The 17,572-nt window shown below is 39.0% G+C and overlaps 2 protein-coding genes across 2 annotated transcripts in view; both read left to right on the forward strand.

The window, feature by feature from the left end:
- Positions 1 to 4,615, forward strand: part of LOC123513071 (dihydrolipoyllysine-residue succinyltransferase component of 2-oxoglutarate dehydrogenase complex, mitochondrial-like) — a 9,315-nt gene extending 4,700 nt beyond the window's left edge. The window contains exons 3-10 of the mRNA XM_045269913.1: positions 257 to 308; positions 487 to 554; positions 699 to 829; positions 1,287 to 1,640; positions 2,315 to 2,466; positions 3,094 to 3,292; positions 3,644 to 3,895; positions 4,111 to 4,615. Of these exons, the coding sequence (XP_045125848.1) occupies positions 257 to 308; positions 487 to 554; positions 699 to 829; positions 1,287 to 1,640; positions 2,315 to 2,466; positions 3,094 to 3,292; positions 3,644 to 3,895; positions 4,111 to 4,245 (1,343 nt within the window). The 3' untranslated portion in view covers positions 4,246 to 4,615. The remainder of the gene's footprint in view (positions 1 to 256; positions 309 to 486; positions 555 to 698; positions 830 to 1,286; positions 1,641 to 2,314; positions 2,467 to 3,093; positions 3,293 to 3,643; positions 3,896 to 4,110) is intronic.
- A 4,918-nt stretch (positions 4,616 to 9,533) lies between these two features.
- On the forward strand, positions 9,534 to 15,833 carry LOC123513193 (deoxyhypusine hydroxylase-like). The gene is made up of 3 exons (XM_045270175.1): positions 9,534 to 9,648; positions 14,263 to 14,791; positions 15,137 to 15,833. Exons 2-3 carry the CDS (start codon positions 14,271 to 14,273, stop codon positions 15,549 to 15,551), a joined length of 936 nt encoding a protein of 311 aa, XP_045126110.1. The 5' UTR covers positions 9,534 to 9,648; positions 14,263 to 14,270; the 3' UTR covers positions 15,552 to 15,833.
- Positions 15,834 to 17,572: the final 1,739 nt, after the last annotated feature.

Genomic DNA, 17,572 nt, shown 5'->3' on the forward strand with positions numbered 1-17,572 from the left:
CACCCAAATATCTCCACCCGGCCGGGGAATTGAACCCCGGTCCTCTGGCTTGTGAAGCCAGCGCTCTAACCACTGAGCTACCGGGTGTGTGTGTGTGTGTGTGTGTGTGTGTGTGTGTGTGTGTGTGTGTGTGTGTGTGTGTGTGTGTGTGTGTGTGAGTGAGTGAGTGAGTGAGTGAGTGAGTGAGTGAGTGTGTGCTACAAGCCTCTTCCAGTGAAGTTTTATATATTTCTAATGCTCACCATTTTATGCCCAGGTGTTTCCACTTGGAAGGTGCATATGCTTCCACTCACTACAACATCCAAAGAGTAAGTCTTGTTTTTCAGTCAATGTTTTGGTAATGTTAGACATGTTTTTTGTAATATTTATTATTTATGACTCACTATGTAATGTGCAGTCCTTTGCTTTTCAATAGAAAAATATATAAGGTTTACAGAAGCTTTCTTTTCTTCAAAAGCCTTAAAGTTAATGTTTCTTTACTACCAGATCAAGGCAGCAGCAGTATGATCAACATGTTAAAGGGCTGCGGCACTTCCACATCTCAAGGCCATTCTGTGAGTCTTCTCCCATTTCTGAAACTTATCATGAAGTCATGAAAGTGCATATTGTGCTCTAAACAATATAGTTTTCAGAATATAGGCTAGGTCTTTTTTGTCTGTGTTTGTTTGTTTTTACACTTCCCTTTTTGCTCTCTCCAGTTGGTGAGATGAAGGTAGTGGAGGTGCCACCTTTTGCAGAATCCATCACTGAGGGAGACATCAGGTGGATCAAGGCGGTGGGTGACAGTGTGCGGGAGGATGAAGCTGTGGCAGAAGTGGAGACTGACAAGGTAGGTGTCTTTGTTCGAATTGTATAACAATAACGACTATTTCCTCTATGGCTTGTACTTCACTGTTAGTCTCTAATGGTTGTTCACTAGACATACCACTATCTTCATTCATTCCTCATACTCTATTTCAAGTGTATTGAAAGTGTAATACTTTAGGATTTGAGTGCTAGGAAACAGTGCAATAAGATTTCAGTCACATGAAATTAATAGCATTATTTTGGCATATTATTAATTTTAAAACAATGTAAATATTACTCATTTGTCAGTCACAATAAAATAATCTTATCTTCAGAGGTTATCAGCCTTAAGAAGTGAAGTGACATAATTTTAAATAGTGTTATGTTACTATTGTCTCAGATATCATAATGGAGATAAGATATAAATATTGTCATGCAGCACTAAACATTTTTATGTGTTATAAGTTTACTCTTATCATGTAAAATTTATTGTATTGCAGACTTCCATGCCAGTGAACTCCCCTTGCTCTGGGGTCATTAAGGAGCTGTTGGTGGAGGATGGAGCCACCGTCACCCCTGGCATGCACATCTGCAAGGTGGAGGCTGGGGCTGTAGCTGATGCCCCTGCTAAGGAGACTCCTAAGGCTGCTGAGGCTCCAGCCACTCCTCCTCCAGCTGCTGCTGCTGCTCCTGCCCCTACTGCTGCACCTGCACCACCAGCTGCCACCCCTGCTGCTCCTGGACCCATGCCAAAAACTGCTCCCCCAGCAACCCCACCACCTTCTGCCCCAATGTCATCTATACCAGTGGCAGCCATCAAGCATTCCTCCTTCATACATCAGGCTGAAGTGAAGGTCTGTAGGTCTTGCTTGTTGCTGCTTGTATCCCAGTGTTTGCAGCTCATCAAAATTGGTTGAGATTTACTTTCTGTATACTACAGGATCTTTATCATGTTATTTTATTAGTCTTTTTTTTTTTTTTTTTTTTTTTTTTTTTTTTTTTTGTTTTTTGTTTACAGGTTCTTCCATATTGACCAATTTGCTTTTGGGTTCATATGTTACTATATTTTAAGATATTCCATCGACAATATTTTCTTCAAACCCAGAGCTTACTGATGCCCATCTTTGATTTTATCTCCAGTTTATCTTGCTTTTCCTCATGTTAAATGTCTGTCAAAAAAAAAAAAAAAAAAAAAAATTCCAGAGGTAAATAATGAGTGACAGATCAGCACTGTGTCTGGTGTCTTCTTTCAAAGTTGGGTTCTGATTGAAGTGTCTCTTACACAGAGCCAAACCTGTATATAGGTTTATGTTGCCTTTTCAAACCCCTAAAACTAAATGGAATGTTATGAAGCTGTGAAAGTAAAGACATGCCTCACTTTATTACCTAGTTTGTGCCAAGTAAACAAAATTCTGTCTCAATTGATGTTTTCCTGATTAAGCAAACACTATATACTTTGACAATGAACTTTGATAATGATGAACATTCTAAAAAACCCATCCTTGAGCCACAACATTGCCCTCAACAGGTACCACCAGCAGATTACAGCAAGGAAATCAGCGGGACTCGTACTGAGCAGCGCGTAAAGATGACCAGGATGAGGCAGCGCATTGCACAACGGCTGAAGGACGCCCAGAATACCAATGCTATGTTGACCACATTTAATGAGCTGGACATGAGGTGAATTTCCACAGCTTGTCATTGAGTCATGTGCTGCCTTCAGAAGATTGGTTCAGTAGTGCCTTACATAGTTGTAGGCACTACTTATATGAGTGACTCCCACATGCAGAAGAAGATCGGAGTTGCCAAATGAAGACACTGCTATGAATGATATGCTTGTCAATTGTCTAACCATTCTATCCAAATTATTTTGTGACATTGTGGCTTGTAAGGAAATTCACATTCTCTCTCTCTCTCTCTCTCTCTCTCTCTCTCTCTCTCTCTCTCTCTCTCTCTCTCTCTCTCTCTCTCTCTCTCTCTCTCTCTCTCTCTCATTGAAAAGAATTATTGTTAATGATGTAACTAATAAAATTGCTTCCTGTAAGGATATATATATATATATATATATATATATATATATATATATATATATATATATATATATATATATATATATATACATACACATGCAATGAACTAGTTTGGATTTGTTTTATAATGCTTCATATCCTATGGATGATATTTATACCTGCTTTAGTGGAAAAGTAATGAATGGTGTACAAGGCTCATGTCTTATCAAATCTACACTATTTACTTTATTGGGTCTCTGTGGAAGTGATATTGAACTAATGAATTTCTATATCTCAGCAACATTATGGAACTGAGGAAGAGCATCGGCGAGCAGTTTGTGAAGAAGCACGGAATTAAGTTGGGCTTTATGTCAGCATTTGTGAAGGCATCAGCGTATGCCTTGACGCAGCAGCCAACTGTCAACGCTGTGATAGATGGTGGCGAGATTGTGTACCGTGACTATGTGGATATCTCAGTAGCAGTGGCCACCCCTAAGGTAACACTAGTGGGCTGTAATTACATAGAAGGCTTCTAAAGGCTTCTAAGACTATTTTATGTGCTTATGAAGATGTAGCCATGTATAATTTTGTAAAGTATTTACTTATTTCATTATTTGAGTTTCTCTCTCTCTCTCTCTCTCTCTCTCTCTCTCTCTCTCTCTCTCTCTCTCTCTCTCTCTCTCTCTCTCTCTCTCTCTCTCTCTCTCTCACCTTGTAACAACTTAACATTGTCTTAACAACTGAAGTCTGCCTATGATAAAACTTAGCATTATTACATGTAAACCAAACCTTTTATCTTTGTGTTTTGCTACATGAAGACTAAATATCTTTCATGTGTGGCGGTGCAGGGGCTGGTGGTGCCGGTGATCCGCAGTGTGGAGGCCATGAACTACCTGGATGTGGAGAAGACCATCATTGATCTGGGAGAGAAGGCCCGCACCGGCTCACTGGCTGTGGAGGACATGGACGGCGGCACCTTCACCATTAGCAACGGTGGGGTGTTTGGCTCCCTCTTTGGCACTCCCATCATCAATCCTCCACAGTCTGCCATCCTTGGCATGCATGGAATATTTGACCGTCCTGTGGCAAGGAATGGGCAGGTCAGTAAAGTGGGATGTTGTGATAAAAAACTACCTATATTTCAGATATTTAAGTATCCATTTTCAGATATTGTCATTAAAAGTATGTGAGTATATAGTGTGTGTGTGTGTGTGTGTGTGTGTGTGTACATGTGAGTTGGAGCAGGTTTAGCTATGAATAATATAGCCACAATTTTTATGTTTAAGAAATTCAAGAAATGGTGATTGTTTTGCAGATTGTCATCAGACCCATGATGTACATTGCCCTCACCTATGACCACAGACTCATTGATGGCAGGGAGGCTGTCACTTTCTTGCGCAAGGTCAAGCAGGCAGTTGAGGACCCGAGGATTATGCTTTGTGGACTTTAATTTAGTACATTATATCTTCAGTAAAGGTGAACAAATTAACATGGTTACCCAGCAAACTTTGACATGAAATTTTTTCCTACATGATTTTAAAGTCAAAGAAAACAACATATTACTGATGATTATGGCTTACTTTTCTTGTTATACTACTTTCAATACTTTAGCACAATATTGATGTTTTACATTGTTATGATATCATTGAGCTGAACAGTGTTTGTTTTGATTGAACTTACAAATTGATAATTTTAGTAGAAAATCATAAACATTTTTAGGATATTTGTTGCAGAGTTTTTAGAGACAGGCTAAGGTCCCTTGTTTGTAGAACTTATTGTACATCTTGTACATACTTGTAATATATGCCTGTATATCTTAATTGTTGTGAGTAGTTCATGGAACACAACTTTTATTTTCCTATTGCAGTGTTTTATTTATTTATTTTAAGTTTTTGCCAGTTCTTCAAAATTAAAGTTGCAAAATTGCTCGATATCAATCATGCAAATTCTTATGCGTAAGGCTGGTTCAACATTAAATCAGTGGGCTAAAGAATACAATTTTTTAAAATTTATTTATTCATTTTTTTTTTTTTTTTTTTTTTTCCATATTTTGTTTAGTGAATGACAGAATCAGTCACCATGCAGTGATTCAACAAGCCAGCAGATGACTTGGCTGAGGCTGTGCTCATGAGCCTTGCAGTGGAATATATCCACTTATTGTAGTGTATATATATATATATATATATATATATATATATATATATATATATATATATATATATATATATATTGAGATTGGTGTAAGTACAGTACTATATTTTCTCTTTGTAGCAATACAAACACAGGTGGTGGTCCCAAGTACTCCACACTGTACCTTTCTGTTAGCTTTTACAATGCACAGGGAATACATTGGCAGTATTCTTTTATCCTGCCCTCAGAGTGTGGCAGAGCCATATCTCTCTCTCTCTCTCTCTCTCTCTCTCTCTCTCTCTCTCTCTCTCTCTCTCTCTCTCTCTCTGGAATGATGGTAGGATGTAAATTACTGCATTAGCTGGAAGATTTATGCAATTTGATTATATTCAGTGAAGTAAACTTGGCTGTAACTTAAACAATATATGTGCTATACTGTGAAAAGTTATGCTTATGAGTTCAAGTATTACTATGAATCCCTGTACTGCACTATCTATATGTGTAAACCTTTAAGGTGAGTAACAGCATCCCTTGCCTTAATGTTGGCATCAAAATGTCAATCCCCTGTATTTTACAACAAGCAGGGAGAATAGTGGCAGTATTATGTAAAACCAGGCCATGGCTTTTACTAAAGGAAAATGTTGTCCCTTGGCTGATATAATGGAAAGAAAGCCTTTTGAACTGAAAACAGTAATCACGCTTTTGCTCTACTATCCCAACAATCTCCGTAATGTTTGGGTGACGGTGAGTCACACCTGTGATGCCTGCATGATGAAACCTCTCACTTTCTGTCTGCATATTATGTGGTAATGACAAGGGCTTTTCATAAGAGAGAATTGTTTGCAGCTTCATCCACTGGATGTAATTTAAGAAAGGCTTCAGGCTTTCTATGGTTACACAATGATTTTGTTGATAGTATTTTATATTGCATATGTGCCCAATTGTTACCATTTTTATTTACAACAAATAAGAATGAATTTGGAGAGAAAAAATATAAAATAGAATTATTTTGTGGTTGGAAAAACTTTCTTAGTTTTGTATCAGTTTTTAGGTGAATAGGGCATTGGAAATCAGAAGCAGCAGCTGATTATGTCTTGAAAAGTTATGTAACTATACTAGTATCTTAACTAACCAAGCTTATAATAAGATTTTGCCGGGGATAGTGAGGAAATGTGGCCATCACCATTATTTTGAAAGGCTTCTTACCTGCTAGTGAAGGTCATGGTCACCTGATAGTCACTCACCAGGCTCCACACCTTTCAGCTGCTTTTCTGCACTTGCATAGATGACAGATCCTTTCCAAATTTTTGTGTCATTTTACCCATGTCCAAATTCATTCTTTCACTCATCACTCATCTAACTCCTGAACCAATCCTCAGTTCACTGTGATCCCATTTATTCATGATTAACGAAAACTCGGTATTAACAAAAGCATCACATATCATTGATGAAGACATTGATCAATAAAAAAAATAGCCCAAGTCCATCACATTATTTTCTAAGAATTAAAAAAAACTACACAACCTAAGAATATCTATTGTTCTACTTGCAGCAAAGCATGCCTATTAGAATCCCAAAAATCATGCAGTATGATACAGTGAAAGGATCCACATTATCACTACCTGAGTACAGTTCCTGGTGTGTCTGGTGATGTGATATGAGTTTAATTCAAGGCCTCTCTTTTGAGGCAAAACTAGTTGTTCTTGGAGAGAGGGAAGCCAAGGAGCAGACTCAGGCACTTGCTTTGGAACATAATGCACGACTTTTGTTTAGCACACCAGAATTTAATCAGAAAGGCTGCACATGTGAGTATATTTTGATAAAACTTGTGTGAAAACATTGCACAAAGCATCACTAATACCTCTTACCTTTAGATAATAAAGTTAAGTTGTAAAGAACACTTTATTAACCTCTTGATTTGTTGGTCTCATATTGCTGCAAATCTGTTGAGTATATATATGTATATATATATATATATATATATATATATATATATATATATATATATATATATATATATATATATATATATATATAATCAGGATGCCATTGTTACCCCGTAGCTCCTCGAGAGCCTTCAAGTATCTTCTCGGTAGTGTCGGTGTGTTTCTCCCAGCTGCCAGTGAACAGTATATCACCACGCCCTGCTCGAAGCCACTTTCGGTGTCGCTGTCCTTTCCTTTCCGACCGCTCTATTGCTTCTGTGGTAGACGGCTACTGTTCTTCTCCTAAACCTATTAATAGTGGTGTTCCTCAGGGTTCTGTCCTGTCACCCACTCTCTTTCTATTATTCATTAATGACCTTCTTAATCAAACTTCTTGCCCTATCCACTTCTACGCGTATGATACCACCCTACATCTTTCCACGTTCTTTCAGAGACGTCCAACCCTTCAGGAAATCAACAGATCACGCGGGGACGCCACGGAACGCCTGACTTCCGATCTTTCTAAGATTTCCGATTGGGGCAGGGAAAATCTAGTAGTTTTCAATGCCTCAAAAAACTCAATTCCTCCATCTATCAACTCGACAACCTTCCAGACAACTATCCCCTCTTCTTCAATGACACTCAACTGTCTCCCTCTTCCACAATGAATATCCTCGGTCTGTCCTTTGCTCATAATCTTAACTGGAAACTTCACATCTCATCTCTTACTAAAACAGCTTATATGAAATTAGGTGTTCTGAGGCGTCTCCGACAGTTTTTTTTCTCGCCCCCTCCAACTGCTTACTCTGTATAAGGGCCTTATCCGTCTCTGTATGGAGTACTCTTCGCATGTTTTAGGGGGTTCCAGTCACACAGCTTTGCTTGATAGGGTGGAATCGAAAGCTCTTCGTCTCATCAACTCCCCTCCTCTGACTAACTGTCTTCAGTCTCTTTCTCACCGCCGAAATGTTGCATCCCTTTCTATATTTTATCGCTATTTTCATGGTAACTGTTCTATTGATCTTGCTAACTGCATGCCTCCCCTCCTCCTGCGGCCACGCTGCACAAGGCTTTCTTCTTCCTCTCATCCCTATTCTGTCCAAGAGTTAACCAGTACGCTCAATCATTCATCCCTTTCACTGGTAAACTCTGGAACTCCCTCCCTACATCTGTATTTCCGAATTCCTACAACTTGTCTTCTTTCAAGAAGGAGGTATCGAGGCATTTGCTCCCCTAATTCTGGCTGACGGTTTTGGCACTTTTTGTACTCTTTGGAGAGCCAGCGCTCAAGTGGGCCTTTTTCTAACTTTCTTTTTTTTTTGCCCTTGGCTGGCCCTCTTCCCTACGTAAAATAAATAAATAAATAAATAAATAAATAAATAATTTTTTAAAACGTAATCTAGCGGTTCCTTCCTGTTCACACCAGTGTTGAGATTTAGGCCCATTGATAGTGCCTCTTCTTGCACGGCTGACAGAGTGTACGAGGAGAGGTTCTTGATTATTTCTGGACGTACGGCTTTCCTTCACTTGTTGATGGTATAGAGTTCTTCCAGTTTTCTTCGTAACTTTCTGTTTTTGTTGTCTGCCCTCTTCCTCCAGCCTTTGGGAGAGGACAGGAGGGAGGCGAATATGTCTAAGGCTGTCTCTAACGATAGATGCTCCGTTTAGTAGATTTTCGCGTGCTTCCTTGAGGTATTCCCTTACGGTGGAGCTGAAGGGTTTCTCATCTAGGTGGAGCAGTGGAGTGCAAGTGCAGGCTTTGGGGCAGACTAGTAAGCATCAAGAACAGGGCCCGTTTCCTACTCGACTGCTTGGAGGAACACGTGCTGCCAAAATCTGCCCCTCGACACTCATCTAGACGAGAAACGCTTCAGCTCCACCGCAAGGGAATACCTCAAGGAAGCACGCGAAAATCTACTAAACGGAGCATCTATCGTTAGAGACAGCTTTAGACATATTCGCCTCCCTCCTGTCCTCTTCTAAAGGCTGGAGGAAGAGGATAGACAACAAAAAAAAGGAAAGTTACGAAGAAAACTGGAAGAACTCTGTACCATCAGCAAGTGGAGGAAAGCCGTACGTCCAGAAATAATCAAGAACCTCTCCTCATACACAACAACAACAACAACAACAACAATAATAATAATAATAATAATAATAATAATAATAATAATAATAATAATAATAATAATAATAATAATAATGATAATAATAATAATAATAATAATAATAATGATAATAATAATAATAACAATTGATAATAATAACAATAATAATAATGATAATAATAATAATAATAATAATAATAATAATAATAATAATAATAATAATAATAACAATAATAAAGGAAGAAGCACGAAAAAATTCCTGGGAACTATTCAGTTTATCAGACTGAGGTAGAAATTTGAGTAGTGAGGTTGGTCGTGTCTCGGCATACAGTAGGAAAGAAAGCAGGCAGGAGGAGGGAGTTCCCCCTGCCCAGCCCAGTCACCTCCCCGCCGCCTTGCAACAGGAAATCCCGACATTCTTACAAGTTAGACAATTAACAGGCAATACGTATTATTTGTCTATCAACTGATCTTATTCATTATGTTCTTATTAATTGAAAGATAAATTAGCATTTTAGTATCTTCACACCAACATCTCTTTTAAGGTAAACTAAAATATTCTGCATGTTGCCAATCGTTGTCGCTTGTACCTCAAAGATCAAGAACAACGGGAGGACTTGTTACGAAAGCTGAGAGGAAAATAAGTTCTTGTCAGCTGGGCACCAATACCAGGCGTGAGTGTACGTCTTCCCGGTGAGTATTGTGTGCTTCTTCGTATTTGTCGTATTTACGCATTTTGAAATTAAACTCTTTGCACTGGAGACGACACGCAATACTTGTGCGGCAGGCTGACATGCAGCGAGGGGAAGGTGTGGTGTGTGGTGCAAAGTGATGGCCATGCATGCTGGTGACGGGCGCACTGGCCAGGCTGTGGTGGCCTGGTGGCGCATGCTGGCCGCCCACGCCTCACATGGGTGGCCTCCCAGCAGCAGCAGCCAGTACTAGTCTTAGGCCATGACTGCATGAACACCGGGGCAGGCTGCAAAGTATTTTTATTATTATTATTATTATTATTATTATTATTATTATTATTATTATTATTGTTGTTGTTTGAAATACAGATGCCAACCATTTGTATGTGTGTGGCATGAGAGACGTTATACATATACCTATTTATATATATATATATATATATATATATATATATATATATATATATATATATATATATATATATATATATATATATATATATATATATATCGTATATATATATATATATATATATATATATATATATATATATATATATATATATATATATATATATATATATATATATATATATATAGAGAGAGAGAGAGAGAGAGAGAGAGAGAGAGAGAGAGTGTAGAGAGGCAGTTTGCGATACCTTAATCAGACAATATTGGCTACAAAATCTCCGGACTGGAATGCGACCACGCAAGTTTTACCAGTAGTGTAAATTTGTATGTGGTATTTTTTTTTTTTTTATGTAAGAGAGAACTGCCAAGGGCAAAAAAAAAAAAACTATTAGAAAAAAGTCTACTAGAATTACAATCTCCATAAAAGATTAGAAAGAGTTAGTCAAAAGAGTGGGACAAATGTCTTGAAACATCCCTCTTACAAGTCATAGGAAGATGGAAATACAGAAGCAGGTAGGGAGTTCTAGAGTTTACCAGTGAAAGGTATGAATGATTGAGAATATATATTGGTTAACTCTTGTATTAGATGGTTGGACAGATTAGAGATGAGAGGAAGAAAAATGCCTTGTATAGTGAGGCTGCAGGAGGAGAGGAGGCATGTAGATCAGTAGAACAGTTAGCATGAAAATAACAATAAAAGATAGAAAGAGGTGCAACTTTTTGGTGGTGAGAAAGAGGCTGAAGACAGTCAGTCAAAGGAGGGGAGTTGATAACACAAAAAAAACTTTTGATTCCACCCTATCCAATAAAGCTGTATGAGTGGAACTCCCTCCCAAACATGTGAAGAATACGCCATACAAGGACAGATAAGGTCTTTGTACAGAGTTACCAGTTGGAGGGGCGAGAAAATCTGGCGGAGACGCTGCAGAACGCCTAACTTCATAGAAGCTGTTTTAGCAAGAGATGAGATGTGAAGTTTTCAGTTAAGATTATGAGTAAAGGACAGACTGATGATATCTAGTGTGGAAGAGGAAGACAGTTGAGTGTCATTGAAGAAGAGGGGATAGTTGTCTGGAAGATTGTGTCAAGTTGATAGATGGAGAAATTGAGTTTTTGATGTATTGAAAACTACTAAGTTTTCTCTGCCCATATCAGAAATCTTAGAGAGATCAAAAGTCAGGCATTCTGTGGTGTCCCTGCATGATCTGTTGACTTCCTGAAGGGTTGGTCGTTTCTGAATGGATATGGAAAGATGTAGGGTGGTATCATCAGTGTAGGAATGGATAAAGCAAGAAATTTGGTTGAGAAGGTTGTTAATGAATAATAGAAAGAGAGTGGGTGAAAGGACAGAACCCTGAGGAACACCACTGTTAATAGATTTAGGAAAAGAACAGTGGGCATCTACCACAGCTGCAACAGAACTATCAGAAAGGAAACTTGAGATAAAGTTGCAAAGAGAAGGATAGAAACTGTAGGAGGGCAGTTTTGAAATCAAAGCTTTGTGCTATATTCTATTAAAATCTTTTGATGTGTCTAAAGGTGGCCATACACGTTCCAAAACTTTGATACAAAATTTTGATGCATAATTGCCCACACACGTTTAGGGGTTTTTCCCATCAAAATTTAGTATAGTCAAAATCTTCGACATGGATGCATCAGTGGCCATAGCACTAGTGTTCGCATTGGACTCTGATAAACCTCCTGGTAAACGTCGGAAATGGTCAAAAGACTGGTTTTTAAAACGGGAAACCTACGGACACGTCAACCTCCTCCAAGAATTACGGGTTAATGAACCAGGGGACTTCCGTAACTTCATTCGAATGGATGCGCCATTATTTATTTTTTTCTTCAGATCTTCTACTGTGCCGGAAGTAAAATGCTCACGATATTTCTGCAGTAGAATGTCATAGGCCTCAGCTTTCTTAGCACGACTTAATTCTCCACAAGGCTGGCAAGGTCCGATACACTCCTAAAACTTCAATCAAAAATTTCTTTTCAGCCTCCCTCTTTGCAGACATGGCGATCCTGTCTCCTCGTCAGTCACCTGCGAACTAAACAGTTTGATCAAATTTTTGACAGGAGCCCACACACTCATCAAAAATTTGACGACTCGTCAAAAAATATCAAACGGATTTGATCAATCAAAATTTTGCTTCAAATCTTTTTTTGACATCAAAACGTCCTACACACACTCAAATTTTCCATCAAAATATTGATGCAAAATTTTGACGCTTTTTTTGAACGTGTATGGGTCCCTTAACACGACAACAAAAGTTTCACTGAAAGTTCATAAAGAGGATGACCAGGACTCAGTAAGGAAAGCTAGAAGATCGCCAGTAGAGTGATCTTGACGGAATCCATACTGGCCATCAGATAGAAGATTGTGAAGTGACAAATGTTTAAGGATCTTCCTATTCTGGATAGATTCAAAAACTTCAGACAAGCAAGAGGTTAAAGCTATAGGGCAGTAGTTTGAGGGATTAGGACAGTCACCCTTTTAGTAACAGGTTGAATGTAGGCAAAGAAGCAAGAAGGAAAGGTAGAAGTCAACAGGCATAGTTGAAAGAGTTTGGCCAGACAAGGTGCAAACACAGAAGCACAGTTTTTGAGAACAATAGGAGGTACTCCATCAGGACCAAAAGAATTATAGTCAGAGGAGTTAAGGGAGAGATAGACAACACAGATAAATTTAGTTAGAGAGTGACTATTGAGTTGAAGCAAGATGGTGGAAAACTTGAAAGATTCAAGAGTGTGGGTATGAAAATAACTTCAGTCCTTGCGCACATAGACGTAACATCCAGCTTTGGAGTGAAAATGAGAATAGAGAAAGTAGGAAGGAACAGAGAAGGGGCTACTGTCAGTTGCCTCAGACAACTGTATTTTGGTGATGGTATGATGATGAAAATTGCGCTGCCCTCTATCACTGCAGTTTCTCAGCAGGGAGTACTGTAAGTGAAGAAAGATTAAGACGGCTTAGTGTACCTACTGGCGGGTTGTCACACTTGGTGTCTTAAGTTCTTTATTTTTTATTTATAAGCTAACAAAATTGTTCTCATTAAGTAGTTAATAATTCCACTTGCCTGTCAAGGAGTAAAAGTAAAAGAAAAAGATTTCAAGCTAGCTTTTTATTTTTTTTCCCCTGGGGAAGGGGGCTGTCAGGTCATCAGGGAGGCATGCACATGCAAATCGACTCACTTTTCATCTGCTTGCCACAGTGGAGGTACATACTGACACAATCCCATCTTACTGTGTGTTGTACAGCCAATAAAAGTCTCTGCATCCAATGATGTTCAATAAATAAGTCGAGCTTAGGGCAATAACTGAAATAAGATACTGTCTCATCTTATGGTTCTTGTCACCGCTCTTTGTGTTAGATTGGGTATCTTGAGAGGACATAACAGTAAATATTATGTAAATTACCAGTCTCATTTTCACTTTATAACCAGCACCTTTACTGTATTTGTTTACTTATTACATAATCACCTGCAGAGATCTCCATATCTCGTGCCCCCCTCCCCACTTTTTTTTTTTTTTAAGCAAAATCATGCATTAAATTGAATAGAAAACTGTTATTCCATTTTCCTTGAATATGGCAATGTGGCATGGATTATCACCGTCACTGTGTGGGCCAGTACAATTTAGTTTTACTTTAGCCTAGTAGTGCCCTACCCTGGTTGGCATGCTACCCTTTTATGGAGGGCTTACACATTGCCCACACAATTCCTTATTTGTTGAGACTACACATGTTTATCCTCAACCATTTTACCGTCAGGCATAATAACGATGAATTAGTTGACAAGTTATGTTAGTTTTGTATGAAAATAGGTGGCGCAGTGACTAACACTGACATTCATGTGTACTATCGGAACCGTTAGCAGACCACACTGTACCTCACTTTGGTGGAAAGCACACTGCCTAGTTCTCTCTGGTGCGCACAACAATGGAAAGGTTTTGGCGAAAAAATTTGAACTTTGCCTCGTCATTTCCACTCCCTGTTGTGTGTTATGGGACTTAACACAGCACATAACGCACAGATCCACCTTGCACACAGACATTCCATTTATATATATATATATATATATATATATATATATATATATATATATATATATATATATATATATATATATATGAGAGAGAGAGAGAGAGAGAGAGAGAGAGTTTTATATTTTGTACAATAACTAATGTGAGTAACTTTTTGCAGGGTTAAGAATGGCACCTAGTGTGGAAGCTGTTGGAGGTGTACTAGGAGACTCCAAGAAGCCTTTAAAAGAGCGATTCAGGGCTCTGTTCACCCTGAAGGGTCTTGGGGGAGAGTCTGCCATAGCTGCCATTTCCCAGTGCTTTGATGATCCCTCGGTACTCCTCAAGCATGAGCTGGCCTATTGTCTTGGCCAGATGAAGGATGTGAGGGCCATTCCAAAGCTCATTGAAGTTCTGAGTGATGTAAATCAGGACCCCATGGTGAGGCATGAGGCTGGAGAGGCGCTAGGAGCCATCGGGGATCCCAGTGTAGAGAGTGTTCTTCAAAAGTTCAGTCAAGATCCATGCATAGACGTAGCCGAGACCTGCCAGCTGGCCCTGGGTAGGATACAGTGGCTGAAGACCCAGGGCAGTCAGGCTTCATCTGGGACAGAGTTTCTCTCTATTGATCCTGCACCTCCAGACCAAGAGAGCAATGTGGATAAGCTGAGGGAGCGACTGGTGGATGAGACACTCCCTTTGTTTGACAGGTTGGTATTTTTGTTTCAGTATCATAATGCTTTTCCAGTTGACATTATTTTGAAAATTTATGTTCATAACTTCTTTCATCTACTTGCAATTTATCACTATTGCTCTATCCCTGTACTAATGATCATGTCACCACTCATACTGTCAGTGATGGAATTGGCATCTACACCCATTTTGTATGGTTTTTTTTTTTTTTTGCTATTTATCTAAAAAAAGAATAGTATTGCCTTTATCTAATGCAGCAGAGGTATAATTTTCTCCTGCATTAAATAATATAGTCATCATAATGGTGGAAAAATATCAGTAATTGGAAACATAATTTTATCAGATGATTTATTGCATTCCAGGTACCGTGCCATGTTCTCCCTGCGAAACATCAACACAGATGCGAGTGCCCGAGCTCTTGCTGCTGGTCTGACCTGCCCTGGCAGTGCCCTGTTCCGCCATGAAATTGGGTATGTGTTGGGACAAATGAGCAACGCTGCAGTGGTGGAGGAGTTGGCAGCCGTGGTGCGTAACAAGGACGAGAGTGGAATGGTGCGACATGAGGCAGCAGAGGCCCTGGGATCCATTGCAACACCTGAGGCTGAGAAGGTGTTGCGGGAACACCTTGAGGACAGTGTCAGAGTGGTCAGAGAGAGCTGTGTGGTTGCCCTTGATATGTCTGAATATGAAAATTCACCAAGCCAGTTCCAGTTTGTTGATGGGATGAACCAGGGGAAAAAGACCGGTTCAGAAGAGCAACCCATACCTGAGAGCTAATTTGTCACATGGTTGTGTCCACCAAGTGTGTTGCTTAGGAGTGGGATTGTTGATGTTCTAATACTTCTATTGTGCTTTCAGCTATATCACATCTTTTATTTTTTTATCTTTATTTGGAGTATAATCTCTGTTTTTATGCTATCTCTTCCCTCCCTCTCTGATTCAATTTATTCTTAAAGCATTTTATATCAGATATTTGCATGCTTGTCTGTGGCAACATTGTCACAGTCATCATTTACTAAGTCGCTTTTTTTTTTCTTTTTCTTGCAAAGTCTAGGATAACAAGTCATCATAGCTAAGGCATTCTCTCTCTCTCTCTCTCTCTCTCTCTCTCTCTCTCTCTCTCTCTCTCTCTCTCTCTCTCTCTCTCTCTCTCTCTCATATATATATATATATATATATATATATATATATATATATATATATATATATATATATATATATATATATATATATATATATATATATATATATATATATTTAGAGATGTATCGGATGTCGAATTTCAGACATCCGCGGATGCGGATGTATATGCGATGTCATTTGCGGATGCAAATGCGGATGCGGATGTCAGTCTCTACTAAAATGCGGATGCAAATGCGGATGCGGATATCAAAATATGACATCCTCGCGGATGCGGATGCGGATGCGGATGTTTTTTACGTCAAACGTTCTCACCAAGAGGAGCACCCTCCCTCCCGAAAAAAAGCCTGTTTCAACGTCAGACCATGCAGACAGGAGAAGTAACAAATAAAAACAAGGTGGGAGAACCAAAATACTGCCAAATGAGTTCGAATGGTGTCTTAATAGTTGATACTTCTCTCTTTGAAAGTATGTATTTCATAATGTCAATTTACAACTTATGGATCAGCATTATAAATTTTCGAGATCCTTAGCAATGTGAAAAGAAAATTACTTCAGTCTAATGCTTCATTGCATCAAATTCTAGTAAGAAATACCTCGAAAAGTCCTCTATAGCAGTAATAATGATAATAATAATAATAAAACAATAGCTAATATTACCCTTCCTCTGTGAAAATCTCTTCATCGGCAACTCACGGTATCAGGGGAAACAGGCGACAACAGGGAAACTCGTGCGATAAGAAGAGCTCAGCGCTGCCGTTTCATATTTTTTCAATATTATTATTTGTATAATTATGGAAACATTTGCATTAAAAGTATTTAAAGAAGAAGCACTGAATTCTACCATGTGAAGTGGGAATACGGTATAAGACTGCAATGTACGACATTACTCATCCACACGAAACACATTACAATCTCTCTCTCTCTCTCTCTCTCTCTCTCTCTCTCTCTCTCTCTCTCTCTCTCTCTCTCCAGCAGTAAGGCATCGGGGTGAGAGTGACAAGCAAGGGTGATAAGCCTCCTCTCTATCTCCTCTTCATCCTCCTCACACACACACAAACACACACACACACACAGTGACTCACTCATCTGTGTTACTAAGTATCTAACATTCCACCATTCACAGTTTGCAGTTTATTTACTATGTTTGTACTTCATAGTCACTAAGTAAAATTCGCCCCCTCCTCCTGACCTTCCCCTAAATTCTAGACACATTACGTTGTGTAAGTTTGAAAGGAAATGAATCCGTGATATTATTTGCTTTAGTTTTACTAGATAATTAATTCATTAGACGCACATCACTAAATTTACTACACATTTCTAACCTCTGTCTGAACTCTAAGTCTGTAAGCAGCAGGCAGTACTCTGCTGGTCTGTATCTGTAACTGCGTGTCTATACTCTATATTACGAGTATATTACTCTATAATATATAGGTTGTGCAATACACAACACACATCCGCATCCACACATCCTCTGTTGAATGCGGATGCGGATGCGGATGCGGATGTATATTACATCACAAATGCGGATGCGGATGCGGATGCGGATGTTCAGTTTATCACAACTGCGGATGCGGATGCGGATGCGGATGTGAAAGAATATGCGGATGTTCCGCGGATGCGAATGCGGATGCGGATATCCGATACATCTCTAATAT

This window comes from Portunus trituberculatus, chromosome 35 (assembly GCF_017591435.1).
Source record: "Portunus trituberculatus isolate SZX2019 chromosome 35, ASM1759143v1, whole genome shotgun sequence".
In the NCBI taxonomy this organism is placed as follows: domain Eukaryota; kingdom Metazoa; phylum Arthropoda; class Malacostraca; order Decapoda; family Portunidae; genus Portunus; species Portunus trituberculatus.

Coding starts and splice junctions, on each gene's coding strand:
- LOC123513193 (XM_045270175.1), top strand. CDS start 14,271: ATGGCACCTAGTGTGGAAGCTGTTGGAGGTGTACTAGGAGACTCCAAG. Junction 14,792..15,136: donor ACACTCCCTTTGTTTGACAG/GTTGGTATTTTT, acceptor ATTGCATTCCAG/GTACCGTGCCATGTTCTCCC.